At 40.6% G+C, this 17,920-nt stretch overlaps 1 protein-coding gene across 2 annotated transcripts; it reads left to right on the forward strand.

The window, feature by feature from the left end:
• Nucleotides 1-874: 874 nt before the first annotated feature.
• On the forward strand, nucleotides 875-17,304 carry TNFRSF11B (TNF receptor superfamily member 11b). Of its 2 annotated transcripts, none has more exons than XM_083827110.1 (5): nucleotides 875-1,249; nucleotides 10,505-10,874; nucleotides 14,279-14,473; nucleotides 14,768-14,992; nucleotides 16,145-17,304. In XM_083827110.1, exons 1-5 carry the CDS (start codon nucleotides 1,220-1,222, stop codon nucleotides 16,531-16,533), a joined length of 1,209 nt encoding a protein of 402 aa, XP_083683236.1. In that variant the 5' UTR covers nucleotides 875-1,219; the 3' UTR covers nucleotides 16,534-17,304. The 2 variants fall into 2 exon arrangements, with proteins under 2 accessions (XP_083683236.1, XP_083683237.1); XM_083827111.1 differs by lacking the exon at nucleotides 875-1,249 and adding an exon at nucleotides 1,395-1,535.
• Nucleotides 17,305-17,920: the final 616 nt, after the last annotated feature.

Consider the following 17,920-nt stretch of genomic DNA (forward strand, 5'->3'; position numbering starts at 1 on the left):
CCCGCACAGCCTCATGACTCAAAGGGGCAAAACTGCACAATTCAGAGCCAACATGGGCCCCAGATTTCAAACGCTTGAGAGCTGGAATATCCAGAGCTGAGGTTTTGGTCTGGCCTGTGAAATAGAACAGAAAACCATCTGTGAAAACTGGATGCACGTTTAGGTTTGGCTTCTACCCCAGGATCCCACAGCGTCTGAAATATTGACGATAATCACTTTCTGCATAACTGCAGGTTGGGAGAAGAAATACTTTCTTCACACCTTTGAGGGGAAAGTTGTGCTCTCATCCACAGCCAGGGGAACCGGCCTGGAGCAGGCCTACAGGGGCAAAGCCCTGGGTCAGTGCTCCGGGCCTGCTATGGTAAAGGGATGCAAAACTGGCAGTGTTTGATCCATATCTCCTCAGAAGAAGAAGAAGAAAAAAAAAGCACCACATGGCAAGAGGAGAAAGGAAGAAGCGTGGGGCCGCCTCGCCAAGCAGTCGGCATGAGCACTTGGCTGGGGCGGTGGGGCTGCTTCTTTCATTCCCACATCAGCAGGGAAGGGAAACCAGCAGGGTTCCTCCTTCCCCTCGCCTCCCCCTTAACGACCTTTGTTTCCCAGCCAGCCCCTCTCCTGGAAATCCCTGGGGAGTTGGGCAGAAAGGGGCCCACAGCCCACGGGCTCTGTGAGAAATGGCAGCCCGGGGTGAGCTCCAGGCCCCCTGTGAGAGCTGGCTGTGGGGCCGCAGAGCCCACAGCTCGGCTGCCAGCAGTGATTTTTAAACATGCGCCCTATAAGCCTGGTTGCTGAGACATGTTGTCCTGGAGGCACGTGTCTCCCTGCCAAGCCAGCTGCGTAGGGGAGAAAAAAAGGGGGGGGGGGGGGGATAGACAGACAGACAGACAGACAGAGCCCAATTAAACCCTCCCCTGGCCAGCCCCTGACACTCCCTCCTGCATTTTCCAGTCTGTGGTTAACAGCACTCAAAGGGTTCCATTAAGTCATCAAGTTTTACAGGTTCCTTAAAAAAAAAAAAAAGGAGGGAGAGAGAGAAAAGTTTGGTCATGGTAGGGAATGAGTGATCAAAGCTGAGCCAAAGCTTCCTGTTACACCGGGACTATATATATATCGTGTCTTTAATGTTGAGGGATGTAAGCAGGCTGCTAGGAGGCTGGAGCACACTAGCTGACTCTCTGCCTGATTTCCCAGCTCGCTGAGGTTTCTTCCACCGACCACAATGAACAAGTTCCTGTGCTGCACACTTGTGGTAAGTCCCTTCAGAGAGGTAGATAGGCTTTAAGATGCAGTACGGCTTCAGAGATGAGGCTGTAAAGACCCAGGGCTTTTATTTTGTATTTTCTTTTGCAGTTTTTCTGTTTCGTTTCGTTTTTGTTTCGCTTTTGTTTTGTTTCTTTTCTTTTCTTTTGCATTCTCTTTGATTTCCTGGTAAACCTTTTTCATTTCATCACACTGAGTTTTCCTGGTGAGGTTTGGAGTGAGATGGACACGTCCAGCTTCAGGGAGGAAGCAGAGATTTTGTTCACATTCTTAAGGTAGTGGCATGATTTGGTTTCTTTTTGCCTTCTTTTTTTATCTTCCTCTCACCCTTTGTAAGGCTTCATTGTACTGGACTAACATAAAACACTGTATCTAGGAATGAATTTTAGAAATAGTAGGCTGGAATGTTTGTTTTTGATTTACAAAAGCTCCATCCTTGCCTGTCTGTATAATCTTTCCTACAGTGGCACGAGTCAGTGTCTCAGATACTGGCTTTCTTTCCCTGAAAAACCACTGTGGACTCCAGAAAAAAAAAAGAAGGCACAAGCATGTGGTGCTTATTTTGGCTTAGAAAATTCGGCTTCATATGCAAGAAAATGATGAATTAGTAGCTGTGTCTGTAGCTTTTACAGAAAAAGTTGGGTTATTAAATCTGGTATAAGCCCCTGCTTTAATAAGTTTTTGTTTACATGGCGATTTAGAAAGATACTTCCAGATACAAATTTAGAGATGTTAGCAGTGCAGTAAATCTTTCAAAATGCCACTTAATCTATTTAGCTGCATGGAATTTTGTATGATGTCAATTTAATTAAAACCTGCATACAGACAGATACTGTGTAACATCTACTTAAAGTCTATTCATCTTTTGGATAAGAAAACATTGAAATAGAAACATTAAGAATAATATTCAAAGTAGGGTATTATATGTCTGTGCAGTAACTTGTTTCTCATTTGTTTTGGTGAGTACAGTGGCATTAACGTTGTGGTAGAACGTTAGTTTTGAGTTCCAGTTATTTTGAAAGCTCTTTATAAGTGCCCTGAGATTTCCAGGATCCGATGAGTAATACATGTTTATTACTTTCTGTAGAACTTTCTGAAAGAGCTTTTTGAGAAACAAACCAGAGTAATTAATGGTGCAAGGGAAGCAAAAATTGTCAGGCTCGTGGTTGGCAAATTGAAATGCAAGGCAACTTTTTCATCTAAGGTATGATGTGCCTTCTTTTTCTATAGGGAAGCACAAAATGTCAATTTGGGAATTTCAGCAAATAGCCTGCTATCAGCTTGGCTTCTTATCTCTGGTTGTCATAAAGTAATCACATCAGCATTTTGGTTTTAATTAGGTGTAATGTGCCTGTTCATGTTCTTTCACAAAGTAATAACGTTTGGTGAAGTTCAGCATAATCCTCTGGCAGTGGAGTCTCTGAGCTGAAATATATCACAGTGACAGGAGTACATACCAGAGAGCTTCATCATTCAACTCTTTTTTCCTCCATTTAAAAGGAATTTATTTCATGTTATTGTGAAGTTTAAGTGCTGTCAGATGTGCTACAGCTCAGAGAGTAGTTTTAGGATCTGTTTTTATAAAAGCATTTGTAGGAGGCACAACAGCAGTTGAGGGTTGTGTGTGTTTGGCTCACATACCTTAAAGCCAGTTTGGAGTCACCATAGCTAAACCGGACAGTTTGGACATGGTGTACTTCCAGCCTTGGCCTCTTTGCTAGTCTCAGAAAGGGGACCTGCTGTGGTAGTGCATGCATGTATGTGTTGTTTGTTGGAACTCTGAAACAGCTTACAAACAGACAAGCATTATGAAATAGGACGGAATAGAAAGAAATTCCACAGAGCTGGATCTCGTTACTTGTCACGTAACTATCTTGACCCTTAAACTTGACCTTTCTCTATTTTGGATCTCTTGGGCACATGTGACGTGCTTTTTCTGGCCTGCCTGCTGGGTTTGCAGTGTGTAGGCAGTGGTGGCTTTGCAGCCTGTGAGGGTAGGAGTTATCTTTCTGTCTGACTTTCATTCTTTCTTTCTGTTTGTCTGTCTGCATGTGTGTCGGTTAAAAATAAAACACCAAAGTTACCAGAAGAATTTGTTAAAAATATTGTCAGAATTTAAGTTACACACACTTTTCTAATCTCATCGAAACTTTAATTTTGCTCCTTTTGTAGTGACTTTCATTCTAGTTGGAATTACCACTCTGATGGTCTTCATGGAGACAGATACCTGTTTAGTATTTTTGGTATTTGGTATTTGTCCATAATGTTGGACTTACTGTTTCTTTAGCTACCCCGTCAGTTGTTAGTGATTCTGTTCAATGCAGCGGTAACCTGTAGTCCTGGTGGTAACATCCCAGGTTTGGGTTAGCTGTACGTCTTGCTGTCACTCTGATGGATAATGTTGCAAAATAGGATTTATTGATAAGATACAGCTTTTGGTGAGTAGCTGGTTATTCTTTACCGCTTTCTCCCTCCACAAGCTTCAGGGAGATGTAACACATAAATGAAGATACAAAACTACTCTTCAGCTGAATGTCATTCTCCTCCCATTGAAAATGAAACAATAGTTTAGACCCCTAAATTGCTTTGTGAATGACAACTAGCTGTGCCTCACAAAAGTCTCTACAAGATTTGAATTGCTAATGTATCACATTAACAGATGAGATGGAGAAATGAAGATGGTGGTTGATATCCACAGTTTTGAATACACGCAGCTCAAGGAAGTCACTAGTTACATTTCTTAAACAAAACAGTGGCCACCAACCTACAAAGCATCTTCTATTCAGAAGTAGGTCCTGTTACATCCAAACTGAGTAGATTGCATTGAAACAGTTGGCAGGATGGTGGAACAGCTTTATAAGCAAATCTCAAACCAGCTAAAATTACTGTTTTAGCTTTTCTTGTTTGAGATTTGAATATTTCCCGGCTGGCCAGATGGATGGAGGTCATTTCTCCCTACATGACAAATATTTTATGCTAGCTATTTACAATAGATGACCGTGGATCTGATCCAGCATGACAGTGTCTTGTACTGGATATATCTAGAAATACTGTTCTGATTTGACAAGCTATTAGTATGGGGGACCTCTTTAATACCATTCAGTGTTATATTTTGCCACAAGGATTTCTTTGGGGTCTGTGGGTGATTTCAGTGAGGCATTCTGCCTCAGGACTGAGGGCCTCCTACCTTAGCTTTGTCCAAATACTTTGTGTAGAGAAACAAAGTAGGAGAGTTGTGAGGTTTTACTTTCAACCCAATGCAAATAGTAGGAGTGATCTGACAAATGCTCTCAATGATTATTTATCAAGCAGGAAAATATGCTTAGGAATAGTTGTGGAATGCAAGACAGAAACAGATTTATCTTTCTCAGCAAATTAAACATTCTCCTTTGGTTTGCAACCCAAAACCACAAAACCAAGCTATATAATAATATTTTCATATGTTGAAAAACCACTTTATTTTCTCTCACAAAGCAGTGATTTAAGGGGATGATGCTTGAAAGATTTTTGCTTTATTGGCTTTGTCTTCCAGTTCATTTTAATTCAACAAGAAAAGGCAAGCAGTTCTTTGCCTTACATTTAAAGATGAAAGAAAAGGGCTTGTACTTTTTTCATGCCTGAGATCTGAAATGAAATTTTACTATCACATTATTTCTCTTTCAAAAGCAGCTTCTAAGGGCTCAAAGAAATGGACTGCACAGGCCTTTTATGTGAGGATTGACTGTTCTGTGTATGTTGACATAAGGATGGTATGGAAAAATATTGCTTTAGGCCTAATGTGTTGAGTGACAGAATCAAAGAATTGCTTTTGAGCCTTGGGTAGCTCATTTTTGGATAAAACATACTAAGTAACATTACACAAACATTGAACTATTAGAATATTTACAAATATTACTCCAATTTTGCTATCCTCTAAGCTAAAGGCTTCAGTATGTTTATGAGCAAACACTGCTTTCAGTTATTTCAGTATATACTTGCATGTCACTGGCTTACACTGAGTTTATACTTCAGTATTTGCAGTTCATCCCAAGCCCTTGCACGGAGATGGCTAATCTTGAGGTGAACTCAGGGTCTGTCCCAGGGTGATGGAGGGGGACTGAGTTTTTCAGTCCTTTCAGAACTGGGGCCAGGGCTCTAGAGGCGAATTTCACCTGGTAGGTTGATGGTTGTAGTTAATGATACTAGATTTTGTTTTGCTTTGCTGATTATTCTATTACTGATAGCTTTTCATATTCACAGAACAAACAACAACAAAAAACACGGATTTTTTTTTAAGCTGAGCCTTGCATTTCACTACCTGTAGGATCACCATTTACAACTGAGTGCATTCGGAATCAGAGTAACAGTTACTTTACTGAGATGAACAAGGTGCTGAGTATCATTGGCTTCCATTGGTTTGGGAGAGTAAAGGATTTGCTTAGGGATTAAAATTGTAGAGGACTGCCTATGTCTTTTGTGTGTATTCCCCAGCTCTTCCAGGAATCTGAGCAGCGTATTTGCTTTCAGAAATGTGTCAAGGGCTATACTTGAAGTACTTGGGTTTCTTGCACCTGCTTCTCACTAAAAAGCTGTTCCCAAACTTCCTCTGACGAGAGAATCTCCCTTTTCATTTGCCAGCATTATTCTTTAACTGAGAAAGTTCTTCTCTTTCCATGTGTGTGCTATCTCTACTGAATCTATAGGTATTGTTTTGACTTGTCAAGCTATTGCCTCTTCATAGTGAGGGTCTGCATTTCCTTCTCATCTTTCTTGACACCTCTTCTGGTCTGAATTAACCTCTCCTAAACAAGGATGAACAGAATTTTATGCAAACTACTGAATGACAAATCCGTAACTTTGGCCAAGTAGACTCCCAGTTCAGTTTCTTAAAGTTTAAAGGGTGAAATGAAGCCAGACTTCAAGTTCCTTAATTCTTTCAAACTGGAACGTGCCTTTTTCTCCACTAAGTGCAAAACAGTCCAATGACAGCTTGATTTTAGGAGAAATCCTGCTTTCTGTGCAGCTCTTGGGAAGACTAACAATTCGGGATTAGGAAGTTCTGATGACTGCATTTACACGTGCTCCAGCGGTGCTATTCCTTACAGCAGAGAATCAGGAGTTTAGTCCACCTGTGTGTACGGGCATCTAGCGCAGTCAGAGGCTTTACGTGACTGAGAATTTGCTACCAACTTGGTCCTGGCATGGCTTAAGAGAAATGTCAGGAATGACATAAAATGCATTTAATTAGCATTTTAATTTGATTCAGGAACATGTTTTTGAAGAGCCTCTCCTGATCATCCTTGTTTGCTGTATTTCAGTTTGCACATCAGAGCAGACTTAGGAGCGCACAAGGTGGATTTACAAAAATAAACTGAATTGATGAAATTAAATCCAGAGACGGACTCCAGAGATGTACCAGATGTGCCATAACCACTAATGCATGCTCAGTCCATGATAGCAGATTGAAGTTAGTCCCAATTAACCCCTGCCAAATCATGCATAATGTGGATGTCAGGTGCTCAGCACCATCTGTTTTGCTCTACAAATCTGCTGTAACAGGTGACCCAACTTGCTAATCTAAGCACAACTAGGGGGATGTTTGTCAATGTGTCTTAGGCCAGGGGAAAAGACAATTTAGTGAAGTTCTCCTCTAGTTTATTTTGTTACAAGAAGTCCCTCATTCTGTTTACGCCAAGTTGCTGCAGTAAAACTGTCAAAAATCCTGCTTAATCACCTTCCACCACCTTTCCTGCTTTTTTTTTGGCAAAACTTCTGAAAAACTGGTTTTACTTTGGAACTTGGTTCAAGGATAACTTCAGATTTTAAGGATATGTGTTAATAACCAGAATAGTCAGATGTGCTGTCTGCTTTCTGTCTGCATAGAAGACAATCTTGCAGATCTATTATCTGAGTAATATTAAGGGACCTACAGCAGTTTCATGAAGAAGGATGCTATTGGGGATTGTAGCCTAGAAATGTACTTAACAGCATACTAATGGCTGCAATGAGTCTAGGAAAAAAAATAACCAGGAAGAGTTAGAAAAGGGGCTAAAAAGCCCTATGCACTGTCTGTGGCAGGATCTGATGCACAGAGGAGATTTAAGAGAAAGGCAGAAATGTAGTGATATTTTTCCAAAACGCTCTTCCAGACTCAAGCAATTTGTGGTTTGGGATTTCCTGATCAAGAGGCGATGTTTGTGTTTTATTGACCTTTATGTGAATTTTCTTCTTTTACTATGTCCTGTTGCATTTTGCACCCAACCACTTAGGATGTCCTGCGGCAATGAGTTACAAATGTTAACAGTCAAACCGTTAACAGTGGTGGGTAATCTAGCTCTGTGTTGAAAATGATGTATGAGATGTTTTGGTAAAATACCAAGATATTAATTACATTTATAACGTTAGCTTGACTGAAAGGTCTTTAGTTATAATTGCTTACTTAGTAAGAGTTTGACCCAGCATACATATGGCTCAGGCATGGATTATTGCAGCTATGTAACGTGTTTTTGGGAAGAAAGGGAAGACAGGTGCGATGTGTTTTTCTATTAAAAACACGAAGAAAACAATGACATGCAAAGACTGATAGTCCTTCTAGTGACACTGATATATTAATCATATTATTATGTTTATTGGTTACATTCATTTAGATGAATAGTGTTCTGCTTGGCAGTAATAGTTCATAGCGGTTTGGTGTTCCAAAGTTAAAGCTTAGCATAGTCTCACTCACCTATCGTTCAGGTATGGTTTTGCTCCTCTCAGTCCTTTGCCGTGTCATAATTTTTTTCTGAATGATACTATAATTAAAATTTGAATCAATTCCTCTCTGCAGCTGTGTTGAGTTATTGACTTGCTTCACCTAGCAGTTGGGTCTTCAGGAAGGGAGTGCCTCCATTTTTCCCCACAAAACCCCATGCTCTCATACCCCGATTAAAGAAGTTGAATTCTTTTAAGCCGTGAATCATCCCCTGCGGCTCAACCTCTCACTTGCCTCTTATATATGATTTTCAGAGTAAATTGTCATGTAAGAAAAATAGACAAATTATTGTCATTCTTACTCCTGCACGTTACCAAGGGAAGTTGATCAGCCTTGAAACGGTCCACCTAACCGCTTGGCACCTGCCAGGGCATGAGCAAGAACAGCGTAGGCACAGCCTGCGTATCTGGTTGCTGTCCCTAATCATTTTCACAGTTTCATATTTTCATCTGTGTGTGGTACTGTCTTGGGCTTCCGCAGACATCTGCATGAAATATAGGTTTATTCTTGTCTTTGTGGCATTTGTGCCGCATGTTGCAGTCTGTTATGATCTGTGAATGGAGTGCATGTGTCCATGAAAGCCTGGGACTCTGGGGGATGCTACAATACCTATTCCTGAATAAAAAAACAGAGAATAAAACCTGAATGTTCACATCAGTAATTGATGTGATTATCAAGACTTCCTTATTACTAGCGTAATAGTGGTAGATTTACCAAGGGTGGGTGCACTTTTCATCAATGGAAGGCCATTCACTTTCAAAAAATGTGCTGCACCCTCTTGTTAAATAGACTACATGAAACAGATCCAGTCATTTAAGAAAAATGGAGCTGTACATCATCAGCAAACCTCAATGAGCAATGAGGAATTTCTTACAATGGAAGACACTGTGCATTGAAATCGCAAGAAAAAGTGGATTCCCTACATGTAGAAATAGACAAGTTACAGGGTAAAGGGTAACTAGAGTAGGCTGTGGGGAGTATCCATACTATCTCCATTTCATTCTTCAGCCTGGCTAGGCATAGCGATATCAAAAGTGGATTCACAGACAACATGAGAATGCAATTAAGAATATTTTGAATTCCTAATTTAGGCATCTCATATTACTTGGTGCAAATGCTCTGACTTGTGTTAATGCAGGTGAATGATTTAATTATCTTTTCCAGCCTTAATAAGAATTTCGTGTAATAAGTGCAATGCTGTGGCAAAAGTGAGGCTCTTAGGTGAAGCCTCTTCAGGAAATTTAGAGTCTAAGTGAATAAAAAGAGTTAATTCCACTTACGCTTTGGGGACATCTACTTGGAAAAGAGGAAAATATATTCTTGAAATTGAATGTACAACTCTGTATTAGCAAACTAGGATTAAAATAGCAGCAAAGACCTTCAAAGCTAGATCTTTAATTTGAATGGATACATAGATATTTTTTTTTTACTCAGAGATAGTTTACTTCACATTTATAAACCATACAAGTTTTAAAAGGGAGGCAGCACGTACATCCGTGTTCTCAGTGTGAAGCCTGAGCTCCTGGCGAACCCTGCAGAGTAGGGGCTGTACTTAGGGAAGTAAACAAGAGAGTCCTTTTTCTGGTGGAATCACATAACCAAAGTTTTTGTTACAAGACCAAAATGACGTGATATCAAGGCTGTCTCTACAGAGGGGCAGACCATTAGATCCTAAATCTCCCAAGCTAAGCAGACTTGGAGGAAGCAAGAGGGGTTGTAGCTGACACCGGACCTGGTCCTAGGACAGTGTTAAGCATTCTTTACCTGTGGTTTTAGATAGGAATTGAAAGCATTAGCTTGATCTATTCCAGCTCATTCACTTGTTCTCATTCACAAGTTCTTGATGCACCTTTCATTAACTGTAGCTTTCTCTACGTCTGTCTGAAGCTACCCCTTTATATTTGCAGTGGCTGGCGTGTTACCCCCAGAGCTGCAGCATTTCAGGGAAAGATTAAATGGAAGTTGTTAAAAAGCCACCTATATTATTCTAGCCATTTGTTGCTGGTAGAAATACATGTTGTAAGGAATCACCCTTTAAATGTATCTGTAGCAGTAGTGCACTATGTTTGTCAGGTTTGCATGCTCAGATACTTAGCATTTCTTTTGCATCCGAAGGGCTTGGTACTCAAGAAGGCAAGCGTGGATAATCCCTGCCTTGCAGTACATCAGCTGTGATGCCAGTGAAACTAGTAGGCTGTGTTTGCTGGTACCAGGGGGCAAAGATGATTGCCCAGTGATATTAAAAGGATGTAAGTGGGAGAAGGATAGCTTCTGCAGTTCTGTAAGAACAAGGAAGTACTTATGTCAGGAAGCTTTGCTGGATAAGGCCCTAAAATTTTCCCATTCTAAGACAGACATGGGAGAATCTGGAAGCTGGATAATTTACAAATTTGAAACACAAACATTTTTTGAAAATAGCAATGTGGATAGACTCACAAACTCATTAAAACATAGGTTTCTTTGAGTCTGTGGTGCCCCAGCGTGACCAATGTTTTCTTTCCCTGTGGCTAGCTCTTGGACATCTCCGTCAAGTGGTCCATCCAGGACGTCTCTCCCCACAAGTATCTCCATTACGACCCAGGGACATCTCGTCAAGTGATGTGTGACCAGTGCCCTCCTGGGAGCTACGTAAAGCAGCACTGTACAGCTACCAGCCCGACAGTGTGTGCCCCCTGCCCGGATCAGTACTACGCCGAAGACTGGAACAGCAACGATGAATGCCAGTACTGCAGTGCCGTTTGCAAGGAGCTGCAGTACGTCAAGCAGGAGTGCACGAGCAGGCAGGACCGCGTCTGCGAGTGCATCGAAGGCAGGTACCTGGAGCTGGAGTTTTGCTTAAAGCACACGGAGTGTCCTCCCGGATTCGGTGTCGCTCAGCCAGGTACGTTCCGCTACTCAGTAAGCAGAGAAGTAATTAGCGCTCTACAGCATGTTGAAAGCTTGTGGTGCTTACAAGATTAGGAAACAAGCTTGTCCAGACAAAGGTGCAGGACAGTAAATTGTAAAGGCAATTGAACCTGTTCCTAGTCTGCTTCATTTGGACCGTAGCCAAAGGAACATTTCTCAGTGGAATACCCTGCTCCTACTGTAATATATAACTTAATGGCAGTAGCAAATGTAGCAAATTGCACTCTAATGAGAAACATGATGGATTGCCTCTTTTAAAGGAACATTATCTGGAATGTAGTATTTGTGTGTGTGATAAATAATAATGTTTTTCATTGTGAAATCTGCTGTTTCAAGCAACTGTATATCTTGACAAACACCAGGAGCACTAAGTGTTTGACACCAAGTGTATAATTATAACAATATTAATATAGCTCTAGCAGCACAGCAATATGTGGTAATAATTAATTATCATTGTCCTAAGTGGAACTCTTTGGGAAACTGTTGCTATTATCATACAAACAGCCATTTCTTTGTCAAGCGGACTGGCACTGTGCTGAATGTCTGATGGGAATATGGAGTGAAGCGGCGCTTTTCAGTGGAGTGTATTCTTCATTTGAGACAACACAAATTGTTAAACCAATAAGTTCTTCTCTCCAAACAAAATACATTATTTATCATTTGGCAAATGTCATGGCACAGTTTAGCTCCAATATTTAATACAGCCTGAAAGAATTGTAAACTGTCATTGTACTGGAGACCGATAACTGCCTGGAGAAGAGCATTGAGGAAGGGAATACAGAAAATCAAGGCATCTTATGCACAAACCTGTAGGCAGCCCATCTCCAGAGCTACAGAACTACTCCCTAATAGTTACATATATAGAGTGAGAAACTGTAGGACCAGCTGAACATTTTAGAGCTGTGCTGAGTGATAGCTCAGGAGGCCTTTGTCTGGTTATAAACCTCACACTGGAGAACATCTTTAATGTAGGGAGTAATGTCACTGCTCCCTGAGTAATTGGTTACGTGAGCTCTACCCTGATGCCACATCTGCTCTTGCCACCATTAAACATTTCCATGCAGTTCCATTGGCAGCAGCCGCATTTCCATGTTATAAACCTTCATTAACCTACATCATTGTAGCTAGTGGCTTGGGTTAATGAGGTGCTGCTGCCGTATCTCAGCAGCAAGTCAAAAATTACAGAAACAAAGTGCTCAGAAAGCCCACCCAGGAGACAAAGAAAGAAGCAGAAACTGTCCAAGCAACCCTGCAAGCACAGTAAAACCATGCTGCATAAATTCGAATTCCTCAGTTCAAAATGAAACAAACTTTGGAAGAAGATCAATTGTTGAGTCGTGTAATTTATTGGAAAGTCGGTTTCCAAAAGCCCATCAGAATGAACCAACTAAACCTAAGGAGACCTCAAACAAGGAGCGAAAACATTGTAAAAATAATTGCGTCCCCCCTGTTTCAACAGTCAGTTTTGGAGATGAGGCATCGACTAAGAATTTAATGGGCATAGACCATGTTGTCTTTCTGCTATACGATACTGTTGAACTTTGGACTGACGTAAGTTCAGATGAAATAAAACCTGAGCATAGAAAAATAGGCTCTCAATGGCGCACAGTGTGATTCAGAGCCTCGTTCAGAGCACACAGCATTAGAAACGAAATCCGAGTGTTTCCCTGCTGCTGGTAGCTAGGGATTACACCGGGCAGATTGCTTGACTTTGGTCGTCCCCGCTTCTGCATGTAAGCGACTCAGGTTGTGTTCCCTGCTGCCACGGTCGGCCCCGGACTTGGCAGAGCTTTGGGTAGCAGCCCGCTTGGGAACCGGGGCTGCTGCAGGGCAGCGTTATCTCCCTGCCACGCCGCCGCTTCCCCACGGGAGTGGGGGATTCCAGCCAAACTGCGGGGAGAGGCGGCACAGCAGACGGGCCGCGGCAGTTTGTGCCCTGAACAAGAGTGGGCAGATAAGCAGCGAAGCAGAAGCTGGCGAGGCGGGGAGATTACTTTGTGCTCAGCCCTGAGGAAGCTGGTGGATTACCCGTTTTATTCCCCTCTTGTGCCACGAAGGTTGCAGGGGAAGCTCCGAACAGGCTGATGTACCGTTTGCAGGGACTGTCCTTTCTTCCCCTTCCTCGCTGATGAAACACGTGTCTGTAGTAGGGAAAGTTGCTAAAACTTCAGACTTCTCAGAAAAAAACAATTGCTGCCTGCTCAGGTGCAGATGTTGCCTGGAGTTTTGTACAAACCAGAGCCGCCGGCAGTGCCTGCTGGGGAAGCAAACACCAGGGCAGGCGTGCACGCAGCCTTCCCCAGCCCCTCTGCTGCTGGCTGCAGAAATCAGAGGGTTTGGGAGGGTGGCAATGCACAGGGGCTGTGATTTCCAGGTGCACAACAGCTAAAAAATCCCCCTTTGTGTTCAGTTACTGTCTGATGGAAGAAGTGGTAGATCAGGTGTACGCAAATACTGTTTATTTCATGGCTAGCTGAAAGCTCAAGACTCTTCTTCTCTGAGGAAATGTCCCAAATAAATAAAATCTACTTAATTGCTACCATTATAATAAGCATCCACATGCAAATACTACCAAAATACACTAGATGGAGGCACATTCATATTCAAATATTGTTTCCAATTATTTGCAAATAATTTTAAGCATGTGCTTAAGTCCATGTTCAATAATGCAGTATTAGATCTTAGACCTCAGGCACTTGCTTAATGTTGGCTGAATAACTGTGAATTAAATGAAAAAATAAATGAATGTGTATTAAATATTTTTCCTATATTAGATGATGCTTTCTTTGCTTTAAAAATATTTCAGAGAGCTAAGATTCAAGCCCAGAAAAAAAGTTCAAAACTGTTGGTGAAATTATATTTTCCTGTATAATTTCGTACTTCAGAAGTGGAAGTACTTATCAGAGGGTCTTTAGCTGATACTTAGTTGAGTTATTTTTGGCTACAGCTAAAGTACTCCCTTTGAGTACTGTTCTATGCAGTTATTACAGAGTTCGATTTAGAGGAATGTCTTGTGCCATTTAATTATTTTACAGAGTATTTGTATGGATGAAGTGTGAAGGTCAGACATCATGCAATATCTGCATAGACTCGAGTAATTACTGACTTAAAGACCCTTACAGAAGTTGATAACAAGTGCATTTAAGAGTACTGTTTATTCTGTTACTTTAACAGTAACATTAATCTCTGAAAGATGTTTTCTTTTTTTAAATTGAAGTGTTTTTTTTCATTACTGTGATTCCTTCGTAGACTAGATATGTGAAAAACAGAAGCCATCACAATTTTGGGAAGAATATATATGTATTTGTTTATTTTCTTTTTTTTTTTAACCAGTTGAGGTTATATATAATTGGATGCATTGTTTTCCTGTTTCCACAGGTACCCCTGAGAGTGACACTGTATGTAAGAGATGTCCAGAGGGATTTTTCTCCAACGTAACATCATCCAAAGCAGCCTGCCAAAAGCACACAAACTGTAGTGCACTGGGTTTCAAAATAGCATTGAAGGGAAATGCAGTTCGTGACAACGTCTGTCAGGAAAATACAGATACATCTCCTCAGAAATGTGGCATAGGTATGTACCACGTTAAACAGGAGTGCTCCGAAAACATGCCTTTGAGTATTGTTACAATGACAGTATCAGCATTTATGATAAGGATACCTACTCATTTGCTTGCTACAGAACTGGATGTAGTCAATGGAACTTGAGCACAGAGAGCAACAGCACTGTAAAGACTACTTCCTAGTTTTAGTGCTTTTTAAACAGTTTTGCTTAACATCCTTGCTGCATGCCACTTACTCCAGAGACAAGCAGGGCAACAGACATTACAAAAACTGACGTATTCTTTTTTTTTTTTTTTCGTTTCAGATGTAACCCTGTGCGAGGAGGCTTTGTTTAGGTTTGCTGTTCCTACTTTACTCGTGCCTAACTGGCTGAACCTGCTAGCAGACAGTTTGCCGGGGACAAAGCTTAGCACAGAAAATATCGAACGGATTAAACAAAGGCACGGTTCACAAGAGCAGACCTTCCAGCTTATGAAATTATGGAAGCAGCAGAACAAGGAACAGGATATAGCCAAGAAGATTAATCAAGGTACTGTCTGTTGATAGCACTTACATTGTGAGCAACCTTCTAAAGAGCATTTTAAAAATCGCTTGAGATCAGATTCCTTTTGGTGAGGTGTTATGCTCTCAGGAGGACTCACAGGGCTTGACAGAGATTTATTGATGCAGTAAGCCCAGTGAAGCTGAAGGGAAGCAGGAAGAACATTTTCCTCATCATCCTAGAGGACTGACTTCTTCCTAGACTTGTAGGCCACTTGGGAGTATGTGGTGTCACAGCCCAGATCCCTCTCTAAGGCTGTGCAATGCATGAAGAATTTTGATCAGGTGGGGAAAATGTTTCCTGCAGTTGTATTTGAGCAGTGGCTGCTGAGGTTAGAGGGAGCAGGATGTATGCAACTGAAAGTACAATTTGCTGTTTTTTTTTGTAAAGTGGAGATTGATAGCGTGAACCAGGACATCTATTCGCGGAATGGGAACGCATGGGAATAAGGAATACACAGACATGCGTTCCCTTCTTCTTACTTTCTGGTACCTATTTGTTATGCCAGCTGACTGCTTTGTTGGTGCTGAATCTGCCAAGACAGGTGTCAAAGCTGAAGTAGTGTTGCAATGTTAACACCGAGGTTATTGTGAAAGTCAAGCTAACTTTTTCATGTAAGCCACCATCAACAACCACCACATTTGCATGACCTTTTGTCCATTGGGAATATCTTTGAAAAATGCTGCAGAAATGTATTTTTTTGCCTCTCCTTTTAAATATGTATGCTTATGTCAGATCGTGAAATGTCTAGAACACTTCAAATGGAAAATAACTATTTTAGCAAAGCCTGCCTAGACATTTCTGAAGAAGAGCAAAGCTATCATTCACTGGAAACAAATATTAGGAGTCCTATCATGTACACAGAACAGTTTAGAAGATAAATTAAGCAAGCTTATGGAAATAAATACTTGCTAGTAACTTTGTATGTAATTTGGGGCTGTTTGTATTTGCAAAGTTAATTACCTTCTTAAGTGCTTTTCAAAATTGGAGCCTAAAAAAACAGTATTGCTGAGAGAATAATTTGAAATAAAGAAAAAATGGAGCAGGAATATTCACTGCAATATTTTGGAAGATTTTTACAGGCCATTGTACAGTTGGCATGCATTATACTTACCTGTCTTTTCTTTTTGCTTTCTATAGATATTGAACTTTGTGAAAGTAGTGTCTTAAGGCATATTGGCCACCCAAATCTCACCTTTGAGCATCTCAACACACTGATGGCAAGCTTGCCAGGCAAGAAAGTGGGAAAAGAAGATATTGAGCGCACAATGAAACTGTGTCAACCTACGGAGCAAGCTCTGAAGCTTCTCAATCTGTGGAGAATAAAGAATGGAGACCAAGACACCATCAAAGGTTTAATGTATGGACTGAAGCACTTGAAAACATACCACTTTCCAAAAACAACCATACAAAGTCTGAAGAAGGTCATTAAGTTTCTTCAAAGATTTACAATGTATAGATTATACCAGAAACTCTTATTAGAAATGGTAGGAAACCAAATTAAATCAGTGAAAGTAAGATGTGTCTAATTCAAGATATTTTTCATTCTCCACTGACAATTTTTCTCTAATTACTGCCAGCAGTAATTAAACTGGAACGTTGTTTCCCTACATTATGTCTTACTATTTATAGAAATGCCTGACTGGAATAGCTCTAAGTCTTTTGCAGTGTTCTTGGAGATTTTTTTTATTTTTTTCTTGTTTGTTTGTATGTTTTTGTTTGTTTTTAAATCACTTTTGTAAAAGCTGTTAACCTGTTGATAACACTAAGAGCCTGATTCAGCATTTTTGCACATTCAGAGTTGAAAAGCCCCACTATAGTCACTAGAGGAGAAAAGAATGCTGGACCTGGCTCTAATACAGTATTTGCTATTTATATTCTTTGAGGTATAAACATTTTTGTTGTACATATTTATTAAGTTAAATGGAAATTGTATGAGACAGAATTTTGGGAAGAGAAATGAAAAGCACACTGTATATTTTCTAGTTAAACAAAAATGATCCCATATATTTTTCTGGCAAAATTTTGTAGCATGCTCTAAAAGTTCTTAATATCTTTACCTTTTGTATTTAAAGAAGTATTATTACTTAGTTTTATTTGTATAACTTGTGGTATCTTTGGGTAGGGATGTTTTAATTTATCCAACGATTTTAACTCAAATGTGGTGAAAATATAGCACGTGACCTGAATATTTAAATATTCTGTGAGGAAGTGAATGTACCATATTTAAGAAGCTGGATTTTTACATAGAATTTCATAATCTTATTTTATAAAACAATTAAATTTTTCAGTTTACTTTTCGACTGGTGTTTTTACTTCTGACTCAGAAGTAGGAACTAATAACAAGGACATTCCACATGGGTTTCGCTGCTTATCTTGGGTTTGGCTCTTTGCTAACTCCCTCCTTGGTCTAGTAGTTAATATGTGAGCCAAGTAAATATTGACCAGCACTAGCTTTTCATGGTCACTGTACAGGTGTAAAAAAAATGTAGAACATGTTAAAGTATTCGAGTTCAGAGGGCCCGGGTGATTCGATGCAATCGGTTACAACTCCGTAGATGTATGTGGCCCAACATCACTCTTGGCCCGGCGTCATTCTTGGAGAGCTCACAACCTTTGCCCTAACCACAGCTTGTAATTTTATGGAGGAAAGATGATGCACAGGCCCTGCCGGGCTTGGAAAGCCTTACATTTTGCCACTATGTTTAAAGGAAGGGAGCACAGAGAGGTCACATTAAAAAAAAAAAAAAAAAATCACTTACCATTGCCCTCAGTAGCAGAATGAGGCACCTGCACAGAGATGGACTCTCTCTGCAAAAAAAAGGACTCAAAAAAAAAAAAAGGGAACAGACAGTGTATGAATGTTGTTACCAAAAGCTCAGATAATTTTAAGGGCTACTCATCATTCACAGTGCA

This window comes from Anser anser (assembly GCF_964211835.1).
Source record: "Anser anser genome assembly, chromosome: 2".
NCBI classification, from domain to species: domain Eukaryota; kingdom Metazoa; phylum Chordata; class Aves; order Anseriformes; family Anatidae; genus Anser; species Anser anser.

Bases quoted from the DNA above. Each gene is read 5' to 3' on its own strand.
- TNFRSF11B (XM_083827110.1), top strand. From the start codon at position 1,220: ATGAACAAGTTCCTGTGCTGCACACTTGTG. The intron at 1,250-10,504 runs GTAAGTCCCTTC...CCCTGTGGCTAG, and splicing joins TCCTGTGCTGCACACTTGTG to CTCTTGGACATCTCCGTCAA. The intron at 14,993-16,144 runs GTACTGTCTGTT...TGCTTTCTATAG, and splicing joins AGCCAAGAAGATTAATCAAG to ATATTGAACTTTGTGAAAGT.